The sequence below is a fragment of the Myxine glutinosa genome, chromosome 6 (genome assembly GCF_964187855.1).
Source record: "Myxine glutinosa chromosome 6, kmMyxGlut1.1, whole genome shotgun sequence".
Taxonomy (NCBI): domain Eukaryota; kingdom Metazoa; phylum Chordata; class Myxini; order Myxiniformes; family Myxinidae; genus Myxine; species Myxine glutinosa.
In genome coordinates this window covers 17,793,815-17,807,126 of record NC_136266.1, presented here as the reverse complement: position 1 = coordinate 17,807,126, position 13,312 = coordinate 17,793,815, and the positions used below count along the sequence as shown (strand labels likewise).

The 13,312-nt window shown below is 44.7% G+C and overlaps 1 protein-coding gene across 1 annotated transcript; it reads left to right on the top strand.

Annotated features, from left to right (window-relative positions):
- Nucleotides 1-1,319: 1,319 nt before the first annotated feature.
- On the top strand, nt 1,320-13,071 carry CISD3 (CDGSH iron sulfur domain 3). Its single transcript, XM_068119695.2, has 3 exons — nt 1,320-1,520; nt 2,757-2,900; nt 12,477-13,071. The coding sequence occupies exons 1-3, from the start codon at nt 1,371-1,373 to the stop codon at nt 12,651-12,653; spliced, it is 471 nt and encodes a 156-aa protein (XP_067975796.2). The 5' UTR covers nt 1,320-1,370; the 3' UTR covers nt 12,654-13,071.
- The last annotated feature ends 241 nt before the right edge of the window (nt 13,072-13,312 follow it).

The following is a 13,312-nucleotide window of genomic DNA, read 5'->3' as shown; positions in this document are numbered from 1 at the left end:
AGGCACTTTCCTGCCTGTGGTAGTTAGTACTCCAACAAGTGAATGACATGCTTTGTTTTTAACAAAATTATGTAATTTGCTATAAAAGTGGAAGGTTACAGGTTCACGGTTTGAGTATTAATCGTAAATGAGTTCAAAGCCTTTCACAATGGTCTCTGAGACCTTCGTAAAACAAATAATAAAATAAGTTTTATTCTTTGTACTTTCACATGGAAGATAGGATTATTGTCATTCAAAATTTTCAATGATGCTTCAGAAAGAATTTGCTAGAAACCAATTCATGCCAGTGATACAGTTGTATGCCACAACTGAGAAAGGGGGCGGGGGGGGGCATGCATTGAATGTATGTATTTGTCTCTGTTGATTTGAATGTGTGAGGACATTAACTTGTGTGTGTGTGTGTGTGTGTGTGTGTGTGTGTGATTGTAAATATGTAATAGAGATTGTGTGTGTGTGTGTGTGTGTGTGTGTGTGTGTGTGTGTGTGTGTGTGTGTGTGTGTGTGTGTGTGTGTGTTAGAGGGGGTCGGGGGTAGGGGGGCTAATTTATTTTTGGTGGGATTAATATATGATCGGCAACATGCAGCAAAGTTTAGATTAATAATTTAAATATGAAAATTAAACCAACACATATATATACCCACACACGATAAACAAGGTCAAACAACTGCAGAAATACAAAGATAACTCTTAACATTGTATTGTACATGTACATGTATAAGCAGGGAGGTGAGAGTTCGAGTCTCGCTCTCGCCTCCCTGAAATTAAAATGAGGCTGAAATAAGCAGCACGTGTACCTGTCTAGTTCATTCCTTCTTTGTCATGGTTCTAAATGTCTGTGACTGTTAAATCACAACCAGCTCTGTGATTTTCTTCTTTATCATATGGCTCTTAGTTGTCATAAATCTTCTATTTTGTCATCTTCACATAATTTGTTCATTATCAACATGGAAAAGACCATTCCCATCTCTCATACATAGAGAACATAATGGAATACACGGTTCAATGCACTAGCGCCATACGGCGGCTCCGCACTGAATGGACTCAAAATGGCGTCAAATCGTTAGTTGTCGCTACTCTCTCTATAAAGGGACTCTATGTGCCATCGGTCCCCGCCTGGGCGCTCGCGCCACCCACTGGTGCGCGGAATTATTGCCCCTTGTGCCCGCCACAGTACCATGTGTTCTGTGACGTCATCATATTTGCAAAAGCACATGACTATCGATTTGGACCGAACAATGCAGAAGTGCTCAATTTATGCTGAAGAACTTTATTGAATCAGGTCGTTTTGAGAATTCATTTGCAATCTCACGTTAAAGATTTTACCGATAAATGTCATTTTTGTAGAATCTGCACGCGAGAATAAGAGCATATGCTCACCGCACAGGTGGTGCTGCACTGTACTATACTGTATAATCTGCGGCCCATGATGTCCTTTCTGCTTATGAACATCGCGGGTCGTGGGTCTTTGCGGGTCTTAGCAGGACAAGCCGAGTGGTACTCGTTACCTGTCGGCTTACAGGTATTATGTTCGGCCTCGAGGTTCCGATACGTGTAACCTTTGTCAATGATAAACATGTGCGATGTCTCGATCGTGTTTTCACGATGAACGGATGAATGAACGAACGAACGAATGCATTTGAACATTTCAAAGTGAAACGTTCGTTGTTATTAAAATGATAATATAATTGATAACGGAGAAGTGTCAGTCCGGTGTTGTCACCAGGAAAGTGCTGACCGATGATCGTACAGGGGGCGAGTCACGTGTCATGGCGACCGGTGACTGAACAGGGGCGAGTCACGTGTTGTGACCGGTGACCGTACAGGGGGCAAGTCACGTGTCATGGTGACCGGTGACGGTACAGGGGCGAGTCACGTGTCATGGTGACTGGTGACTGGTGACTGTACAGGGGCGAGTCACGTGTCGTGCTGACCGGTGACTGTACAGAGGCGAGTCACGTGTCATGGTGACTGGTGACTGTACAGGGGCGAGTCACGTGTCGTGCTGACCGTACAGGGAGGGGCGAGTCACGTGTTGTGGTGACCGTACAGGGAGGGGCGAGTCACTTGTTGTGGTGACCGTACAGGGAGGGGCTAGTCACGTGTTGTGGTGACCGTACAGGGAGGGGCGAGTCACATGTTGTGGTGACCTGTGACCGTACAGGGGGCTAGTCAAATGTCATGGTGACCGGTAACCGTACAGGGAGGGGCGAGTCACGTGTTGTGACCGTACAGGGAGGGGCGAGTCACGTGTTGTGACCGTACAGGGAGGGGCGAGTCACGTGTTGTGACCGTACAGGGAGGGGCGAGTCACGTGTTGTGACCGTACAGGGAGGGGCGAGTCACGTGTTGTGACCGTACAGGGAGGGGCGAGTCACGTGTTGTGACCGTACAGGGAGGGGCGAGTCACGTGTTGTGACCGTACAGGGAGGGGCGAGTCACGTGTTGTGACCGTACAGGGAGGGGCGAGTCACGTGTTGTGACCGTACAGGGAGGGGCGAGTCACGTGTTGTGGTGACCGGTGACCGTGCAGAGAGGGGCAAGTCACGTGTTGTGGTGACCTGTGACCGTTCAGGGGGCTAGTCATGTGTTGTGGTGACCGTACAGGGAGGGGCTAGTCAGGTGTTGTGGTGACCTGTGACCATTCAGGGGCGAGTCACGTGTTGTGGTGACCGTACAGGGAGGGGCGAGTTAGGTGTTGTGGTGACCTGTGACCGTTCAGGGGGCTAGTCACATGCTGTCCTTCCATCCGTTACAGATCCAATTCTGTAACTTCTTTGGAGACTCCACGGCGCCCGAAGGTTGTCGGAAGAGCCGGGTGGCCAAAAAGGAACCGTACATGGTTACCTGTGATGCCGGAAAATCGTACTTCTGGTGTGCGTGTGGCTTCAGTAAAAAACAGGTACGACACACAGCTCTTTATTTAATTCCAAAAGGATGGTGTTCACGTGGTGTGCGTGTGCTTACCTTTCACCTGTATCGTCTGGGTTCGATTCCTGACTCGGCTATCAGATTGGTTATTCGCAGGCAGGGAGTTACATCATGAAGTAAGCTCTGCCTCAGGAGGATGTTAAGCAGGACGTCTCGTCTGCTAACATTTATAATTGGTGGATGTTAAAGATCGTCCTGGGTTTTTCGTGAACAATCGGGGAGTTATCGCTGGCACCCTGAACAAGTTACAAATTCGTGCTCGGATGACCGCTGGGAAAGAAATGGCAAACCATTGTGTAATACTTGCCGTGACACTTCGAGATAGAGGTAAAGGTGTGTCGTACCTCTTAGTCGGGTAATAAGGGACTTTCAAAATGACGTATGAATGCTAACTTGGACTTTAGTGCGCACGTGCGACTTTACAGTGACTCGTTTCTGTTCGCTGGGTACTTTTAAACTGCCGTTGCTGGGGAGCAATCTGTAATTTAAATAGTCTTTCAAAGTAATTTTCAGAACTTAGATGAGAGAGTGGAAATTTTAAAATAATGATGATGATGACCACTCCTTTTTGCATCTCCAGGTGCATAATGCTGTCGGATCAGTTTCTTGGCTATTGGGTACAATGCTGGATGGGTCGCCACTCCAATGCAGGATACTTGAGTGGCTCATCCATCCCGGTAATCTGGTACTCATTTTGTCGACCTCGGAGGGATGACAGGCTGAGTCAACCCACCTCATGTTAATTCAACGGCATTGAAGGGGCTTGAAATCAGGACTTTGCCATCTTAAGCCACCAGCCACCTTAACTGTTAAGCCAACACCAGACTTAATCAGTAGTAGAACACATATTTACTCGTATATGTATTTCTAAAAAAAAATAAGTGAAGAAACAAATAATAAAAACATTTAAAACAAGAAAGGGCAATCGGGGATTGCAGATCCTCGCCAGGACGTGTTTTTAGTGGTTTTTAAGGCTTTTGTGGTAAAACAAATATGGCGGCCGAACCACATTACCGATGACATCATTATTATTTTTCCCCTCCACGACGCTCAATAAATTTCATCCTGATCGGATTGTTTTATACTTGTTGAATTATGACATCATAATGGAAGCACCTATGACATCATTATTAACATATGTTATTCCCCTTGGAGACTTCTTTACAATGAGCCAGGTCTCATTTTTTAATATGCAGCGCTTTTGGAGATATGGAGGTGCAAAATTTTTCGGTTTTTCCAAGATGGTGGCCGAACCACATGACACGATGACATTAATTTTTTTCCCCTACAAATTTATTCCGAGATGAAGCGCAAGAAATTTCATCTTTATCGGATGAAGTTTTGTACTTGTCGAATTATGAAATCATAATGGAGGCACCTATGACATCATCATTAACCTATGTTGTTCCCCATGGAGAGTTCTTTATAATGAGCCATGTGTCAATTATTTCTAGCAGATTTCAGTCGATGTAGATCATAGTAGATCATCGCAGCAGATTGCAGTCGATCATAGTACGTCGTAGATGTAGAACATAGATCATAGTCGATCCCCGGTATGTACCCCGGTTTAGAATAGGGACACAGTTAGGGTGTTGTAAGGGGCGACAAAAGGGGTTGGCGTCAGGAAGGGCATCCGGCCATAAAACAAAAACAAAAAAAACAACATTGCCTCAAAAAGGGAACCATGACAATTACAATTACATATGGGCAGGGTACAGCCCGAAGTACCCAGTGATGGGAAATCACTCCATTTATGACGACGAAATGTCTGATGCTCCACGTGGAGATCGGTTTCTGAGGTTTGGGACATGGAATGTAGGGACAATGACAGGGAGATCAGAAGTGGTGGAAGTATTGGTCAGAAGAAGAGTGGACATATGTTGTGTGCAGGAGACGAGATGGAAGGGAAGTGGGGTGAGAATGGTGAAGAGTAGGCAGGGACAGAAATACAAGTTTGTGTGGCAAGGGTGCCCGGAGGGCGTGAATGGTGTTGGTGTCCTCTTTTCTGAGGAGATTGTAGACAGTGTGGTGAGTGTGACTGGAGTGAGTGAAAGGTTGATGATGGTGAAAATTATGATTGGAAAGCTCTTGGTGAACGTCATCTCGGGATATGCTCCACAGGTCGGTCGGAGGGATGAAGAGAGGGGCAAGTTCTGGTCTGCAATAGAGAAGCTGATGGAAAACGTGAAAAATTATGAAGTTGTTGTGATCGGAGGAGACCTAAATGGACATGTGGGAAGGAGTATGGACGGTTTTGAGGGAGTTCATGGGGGTTACGGATATGATGTGAGGAATGGAGAAGGTGAAAGGATTTTGGAGTTTGCTGATGGAGATGGTTTGTTGATTTGTAATACTCAGTTCCAGAAAGAGGATAATAAGCTTGTTACACACACGTCAGGTGGGTCGACGACGACCGTTGACGACCTGATGGTGCGTAGGCGAGATGGGGGCACCTCCGGGACACAAAGGTGATCCCGGGGGAAGAGGCTGTTTCACAGCACCACTTGGTTGTCTGCGACATAAGGGTGAAAGGTGCGAGGAGAGCTCAGCGGGTGAAGTACCAACCGAGAATGAAGGTGTGGAGGTTGAAAGAGGTGACAGTGAGGGAGGCATTAAAAGAGAGGATGAGTATGGTAGAGGATGATGTGGTTGAGCTTGAAAGTGGTTGGATGTCAATGAAAGATAGTCTGTTGGGAGCCGTTAGTGAGGTATGTGGATGGACTAAGTACCACCGAGGCACTCGGAAACATGGTGGTGGGATGATGAAGTTGGAAAGAGGATTGACGAGAAGAGGAAGAAGTTCAAGGAGTGGCAGAAGTCGAAGGGTATGGGGCCAGAAGAGGCAGAGCATGAAAGTTAGAAGTCTGCAAAGAAAGAGGCAGCAAAGGTGCAGGAGGCATGTAGGAAAATGTTTGGAGAACGCTTAGATTCGGAAGAGGGTCAGAGAGCGGTATTCAGGATTGCAAAGCAGATGGCGAAAGAGAGGTGTGATGTGATGGGGGTGAGTTGCTTGAAGGATGAAGTGGGTTAAATCGTTGTGGACCCAGATGGAATTAAAGGAAGATGGAAGAGATGTATGGAAACGCTGTTGAATGCAGAGAATGAATGGGATGGCAACATGTAGAGTAATCCAGTTTTAGGGGCTCGGCAGAGAAGATAACTGAGAAGGAAGTTGAGGAAGCGATAAAAGCAATTGAGAGTAAAAAAGCAGGAGGGCCGACGGGAGTTGTGGGAGATATGTTGAAGGCAGCGGGAAGTTGGGGTGTGAAGAGAATGACAGATCTGTAATCTGGTGGTGAAAGAAGGCCGCATTCCAGTGGATTGGGAACTGCGTACCCTCGTCCCTCTATATAAGGGGAAAGGTGACCCTCTGGACTATGGCTCGTATCGAGCAATAAAGTTATTGGAGCATGGACTGAAGGTATTGGAAAGGGTGTTGGAGAGGAGGATAAGGAAGGTGAAGATCGACGAAATGCAGTTTGGATTTATGCCAGGAAGAGGAACGACAGACGTGCTTTTTATTGTAAGGCAGTTGCAGGAGAAATACATGGAGAAGAGGAAGAAGTTGTTTCTTGGGTTTGTTGATCTGGAGAAGGCATTCGATAGGGTTCCATGCAAAGTAGTGACATGGGCATTGAGGAAGTTAGGATTGGAGGAATGGTTGATCAGAGTAGTGATGGCAATGTACAAAAGAGCGCGCACAGCTGAAAGGACGAAGGACGGGAACAGTGGTGAGTTTGAGGTGAAGGTGGGAGTGCATCAGGGGTCGGTACGAAGTCCACTACTATTTGTAGCTGTGATGGAGGTGCTGGCTCGGAATGTAAAGCAGGGTTTACCGTGGGAGTTGTTGTATGCAGATGATCTGATGTTGATTGCGGAAATTATGGATGGACTGAAGGAGAAGATGAACAAGTGGAAGGAATGTATGGAGACGAAAGGTCTGAAGGTGAATATTGGAAAAACGAAGCTGATGGCAGGTGGTAAAGCATGTGGTGAGGTGGAAAGAACTGGGAGGTGGCTGTGTGCAGGAAGGGTGTCGGAGTGAACTCCATTCAATGTACAATGTGCGTTGAGTGGGTTCATCAAAAATATAGTGGTTTGAGAGGGTCATTAACCAGTGTGGCAGCTACATTCAAGTGTAAGGTGTGCACAGAGGGAGCTGCAGATGGAGGACATGTTGAGTTGGATCTTAGACGGCGTGAAGCTGGAAGGTGTGAAAACATTTTGCTACCTAGGAGACATGCTGAATGGAGAAGGTGGATCCGACTCGGCAACGGTTGCTGGAGTGAGATGTGCATGGAAGAAGTTTCGGGAACTGAGTGGCATGCTGATGAGGAGGGGTGTGTCGTTGAAGCTGAAGGGAAATGTGTATGCTGCATGTATGAGAAGTGTTATGATTTATGGGAGTGAGACATGGGTAATGAATGCAGAGCAGCAACGAAGGCTGGAAAGGGTGGAAATGTGAATGGTTCGGTGGATGTGCGGAGTATCGTTGAGAGAAAGGAAGACAAATGATGAATTGTGAAAGGTGATGGGAATAGAGCCTGTAATGGATGCTGTGAAGAGAAAGGTTAAGATGGTTTGGTCATGTGTTGAGGAAGGATGAAAGTGACTGGTTGAGAAGAGTGATGGAAATGAATGTAGAAGGAATTAGAGGATGGGGAAGACCGAGAAAGACTTGGCTAAAGGTGGTGGAAGAAGAAATGCGGACAAGGGGAGATGCAGAAAATAGGGAAAAATGGAGAAGATTGTCATGGGGACCGCAAGGCTAACCCCTGCTCTAGCAGGGAAAATGCCTGTTGTTGTTGTAGAATGTTGATCATAATACATCACCACAACAGATTTCAGTTGATCACCGACGATGACACGAAAATGGAAATATCATGCTCCAAGGTGAGCGGGGCCCCGGTTTTCAAGGCAATCGGATGAAAATTGAGGATTTTTGAAATTTGAAAAGGTTGTTGATCTTTTGGCCTATGTTGACCTTTGGCCATGCTGATCTTTTGGCCTATGTTGACCTCTAAAATAGTTGGTGGCTAAATTCAGTTAGTTAACATGCAAATCATATTCAAATTTAAATTCAATCAGATGAAAATTGAGGATTTTAGAAATTTGAAAAGGTTTTTGACCTTTGGCCATGTTGATCTTTTGGCCTACGGTGACCTCAAAAATAGTTGGTGGTTGAATTCAGTGACATGATTTACCAATCCTCTTCAAATTTCAAGTCAATCAGATACCAATCAAATTTACCAATCCACATTTCAAATCTGGCCTCCAAAGCCAGTCGCCGACTGGGCATCCTCCGTCGTGCGAAGTCCTTCCTTGGCACACCTGAGCTCCTCACCACATACAAGGCTTTCATCCGCAGCTCAATGGAATACTGCTCTCCCCTCTGGGCTGGTGCTCCTGCCTCACACCTAGCTTGCCTTCACGCTGTTGAAACCAAAGCATTCAGAATCATTGGAATCTCCCGCGATGAAGCTAACTCCAAGGGCCTCTCACTCACTCACCGCAGGCAGGTTGGTGGTCTTTCCGTCTTCTACCGACTCCTCTCTGGCCTTGCCCCCCCCAGCTCTCTCTGGGCTCTGTCCCGCAAATATTCCTACAGGTCGCACAAGATCTGCCTGCAACCCTCTTTTGGTTAAACTGCCAAAATCAAGACTCTCTGCTCACCTTCACTCCTTCATTCCTCTTTTCTCCCGCCTCTGGAACAAACTCCCTCACTCTCTTCAATCCCACTCCACCCTCCAAGTCTTTAAAACAGCTGTTCACCACCATCTCTTATCTTCCCCCATCCAAAACCTTGATCTTTTCTACCCCCGCTAATTTCACTCCAATTCCACTTTTTGAAATACCAACTTCTGTCCTGGAAGTCCTTGGTGTCGTTTGTGCTTTATACTTCTCCCTCCCCCCCCCCCCCCCCTTCCCATGCCTCCTCCCCCCGGGCCCTCTCCCTTCCACACATCTCCCTGCTCTCGGATGTTGTGTTTGTGTGCTTCCCCTTTTCTCCCCATCTTGTCTTCCGCTCCCTCTTTTTGTGTATTTTGTTTGTCTGGTCGATTTGTTTGTGAAGTAAATGTTAGCTCTTTCACGAGCCTCGATTCAGTATACAAACAAACAAACAAAAAAAAGAAAAAAAAAAAGAAAAAAAAAAAAGATGAAACTTGCGGATTTTAGAAATTTGACCGAAGTTGTTGACCTTAGGCCTATGCAGGCCTGCAGATTTCACGGAAACGATGGTTACCGGTAGCGTGTCGGTAACGTGATAGCAAAAACACGGAACCGAAAGTACGTTTCCCATCGCAGAAAAGCAGTGTAAGGCAAAAAGATGTAGTATTTACCTTCACGTGTGATTTGCAGCTAACTATTTTAGAAGTTAAGTTTTATTTCCAACAAAATTAGGCCGGCAAAGCAGATAGCATGTAGTTTCCCACATTCAGGTTCGCGATATGACTTCTGCTTTGACGGACATGCGCATCGGTCTAAATCACAGACTTCCTTTTCAAAATGACACCCGTTGTTAAGCGAAAAAATCCCGAAAATGTCACCTTAAAAACATTACGAAAATGGTCATTCAGCGACGATTTTGAAGCGGAATGCGATGGGGAAGGCTTGGTCACATTGCTTCGCTGCAAAGTATGTGCTACTCATTACACAGACATACGGAAGGAGGCATCGTGCCGGGGCATAAGCGGTCCACCACTGCCGGCGATTGTAAACTACGTGAACGGCGTGACCTATGTTCACAAGGTAAAGGGAGACACTAACAACCGAACCTACTGCAGTACATTTGTTCCAATCCAGAATTTATTTAACGAATACTTAGGCCTATATCAGTACTGGAAAGAAAAGAACCACCTTTCGAGGCCATTTTTCCCTGCAAAGCAGGGGTTGGCCTTTTTCGGGCACCATGGTCCCCTTTTTGAAGCAATGTTTTATGGCCGGATGCCCTTCCTGCCATCAACCCTGTTAGTTGACTCTTGCGACACACAGGGAATTACCAGTGAACTGGAACTCAATTTGCCGACCTCAGAAGGATGACAGGCTGAGTCAGTCAACCCCCCTGGCGTTAATTCAGCGATCGACCGGGATTCGAACCCAGGATCCTCGGATCCCAAGCCGGCACCCTAACCGCTAAACCAACACCAGGGTAGGCCTATAATACTTTGCTAAATGCAAATAATTTCAATATTAAAACATAAAGATTGATAACAGTTTACAACAACAATAACTGTCCATAAATAATAAATAAGTACAATATAAGACATTTTAAAAATGAACGAAAATTTAATAACATTAATCTATTAATTTTTAAACAGGATAAGCCCATCAAATTGACAGAATATGCTCTTCTCTGATAATAAACATCAACCTCAATAATGAACATGCGTTAATTACACTACATACATGTAAATGACAGGATTTATTATTGTAGACTACATTTTTAATTTTGTATTACAAAGGTTTTGCTTTGCAAATTCTAAAGGAAAAAAAAATCGTTTCCCATTAGGTTTGGGCACGGAACCCGAATTTTGTTTCCCATCGGTTCCCATAAACTTAAATCATGGAACCGAAAAACGGTTACCGATGAGATCTGAAATCCCCAGGCCTGCCTATGTTGACCTTTTGACCTCAATCAATAGGCTACTTGCTTTTGACCAACTCCACCATTTGGTCAAGCTTCATAAAGATCGGTTTAAAACTATGAACTGTAGGCGATTGACAAACAAACAAACAAAAAAACAGACAAAATAACACGCGTGACCAACCAATAATACAGAACTTGAAAAATCTTCGATTTTTGCAAGTAGCAAACAGAGGTAAAAACATAACCTCCATCCACCTTCGGTGACAAGTAATGAACTCTACACACAATCCAATGGAAAGAGTATGAATGTAAGAGAGAATTTAACGTCTATAAATTGAGATTCCAAACAAAACCTTTGTTTTTGGTTGAAAGAAACAAAACCAAAAACAAAACCGAGGGCCTTTCTCTCTCTCACTGCAGGCAGGTTGGTGGTCTTTCTGTCTTCTACAGACTCCTCTCCAGCCTTGCTCCCCCAGCTCTCTGTGCTCTGTCCCCCAAATATTCCTACAGGTCGCACAAGATCTGCCATCAACCCTCTTATGGTTAAACTGCCAAAATCTAGGCTCTCTGCTCACCTTCACTCTTTCATTCCCCTTTTTTCCCGCCTCTGGAACAAACTCCCCCACTCCCTTCAATCCCACTCCTCCCTCCAGGTCTTTAAAACAGCTGTCCACCACCATCTCTTATCTTACCCCATCCAAAACCATGATCTTTTCTACCCCCGTTAATTCACCCCAGATACACTTTCGAAATTCCAATTTCTTTCCTGGAAGTCCTTGCAGTGTCCATGTTTTATACCTCTCCCACCTCCCCAAGCCCTCTCCCTCCCACAGTTCTCTCGATGTCCCTGCTCTCAAATGTTGTGTTGTGTCCTTCCCCCTCTCTCCCCATCTTGTCTACCACTCCCCTTATTTTGTGTTTTATGTGTCGGTTTGACTTTGTGTGATTAATGTTGGCTCTTTCATGAGCCTAGAACTTGTATACAAAAAAAAAAAAAAAACCCTCCAGCAGCCGACTCCACATTTGTTATTCATCTCTTTTGAATCATCTCGCCTCACCTTTTATAAAGGGAAAAGGAGGATAACAACAACTGTTGTCCTTTCAGGACTTCAGGCAGGTGGTGCACTCTTGTCATCTCATCCCTCATTGTTACCTGCAATCTTTTTTCTTTTTAAAAAAATCTACATTAACCCGACCTAATCCAACCATTACCAGCAGGTTACTGTGTTTTCTTCCATCCTCTTTTCCTGTTCATTAATTCCCTTGCTTATTTTGGACAAGAGTTGCCCCACCACCGTACCCTCCATCACCTTGCTCTTCTATGAGCCTCAATATAGTAGAAAGGGGAAAAAGGGAGATATAATTAATAAGGAAACAAGTTTCTTGCTAATTATATAAACTTATATGAATGATCGTTTTAAGGCCATTTTCCCCGCTAGAGCAGGGGTTAGCCTTGCGGGCCCCATGACAATCATGGTTCCCTGTTTGAGGCAATATTTTTATGGCCGGATGCCCTTCCTGACGCCAACCCTTAGTCGCCTCTTAGGATGTGCAGGGATACAGTGTACCTATTCTAAACCGGGGTACACACCGGGGATTATATAATGGCACTATTTTTTCAATATATAAGTTTATATATAATTATATAAACTTATATATTGAAAAATAATGTGTTGGCACTTAATTGAATTGTATATTGTTGTAATAACGTTTTCAACACCCTTCATTTATTGTTATGCAGCAGAAGATAAGTCAACTGATAAAAGTTAATGAGGTGTGGATAACATACAGGCATGTGGAGCTAAACAGCATCGTCCCATGTCCAAGTTTCCTTGTCTGCTAGACTTACCAGGTTTTACCTCGACTTGGATAACAGCACACAATCCAAATGATTAATTATTAAGCAATCAAGTTCCATGTAGCAATCTAAGGCTGTGACATGACTTGTGTTTTAACCAGCCTTTCTGCGATGGAAGCCATCGTCGATCGGGCACAGGCATAAAGTTTCTCAAGTTCACTGTTCCCGAGACCAAGACCGTGCCATTATGCGGGTGCAAGCAGACCTCAAAAGCTCCATACTGTGACGGCACACACCGATCGGAGTTTGTGCAGAATGCACCTGATCCTTCTACATAGTGGCAGCAGTGCAGATGTTTACTGTGTTTATCGTTTTGTGTTATTTGAAGGTTTCTGTGCACCGTCAAAGGCCTGGCAGCCTGGCAGTCATTGTGATCAAGTCTGCCTTCTCTAATTTCTCATCAGCAAATACTTCACCAAATTCTACTTCTCTGCGCAGACTCTCTTCATTTACCGGTGAATGTGTACGACACATGTACAAGTGTACATGTGTACGACACATGTGTACGACACAAGCAAACATTTGCCAAGGTTTCCAAAACATGCAAACGAAATGGTTATATCATGACAGCAATGGACTTTGTTAGTCGGTCAATATGAACAGCCGACATTTGCTATATTGAGCCATTCTTTAAAAAGAAACTTTATATGATTTAAAGCATTTAAACTCGAATAAAATTTGAACTAATTAACATAATTCAAGTTTATATTTATTTATTTTAAACAAAAGTTAAAATCCCACAGGAATTTCCGTTTTAAATAAATAACCAAAACAGACCGGATAGTTCAGCGATATCTGCATATCTGCCCTTTAAAGTGCTCTGTAGTTTAGCATATGGTAATGTGCCAATATATCTGTGGTTGGTAACTGCAAATCATTTAAAAACCTTCAAGCCGAGGTTGAGTGCCCTGGTGCTGGGTCACCAGTCGGTGGACGG

What these genes read in the sequence shown, in the direction of transcription:
- CISD3 (XM_068119695.2), top strand. Translation starts at nt 1,371, where the DNA reads ATGCTCACCGCACAGGTGGTGCTGCACTGTACTATACTGTATAATCTG. An exon ending in CGTTACCTGTCGGCTTACAG is followed by an intron (nt 1,521 to 2,756) that starts GTATTATGTTCG and finishes CATCCGTTACAG; the next exon opens with ATCCAATTCTGTAACTTCTT. An exon ending in GTGGCTTCAGTAAAAAACAG is followed by an intron (nt 2,901 to 12,476) that starts GTACGACACACA and finishes TGTTTTAACCAG; the next exon opens with CCTTTCTGCGATGGAAGCCA.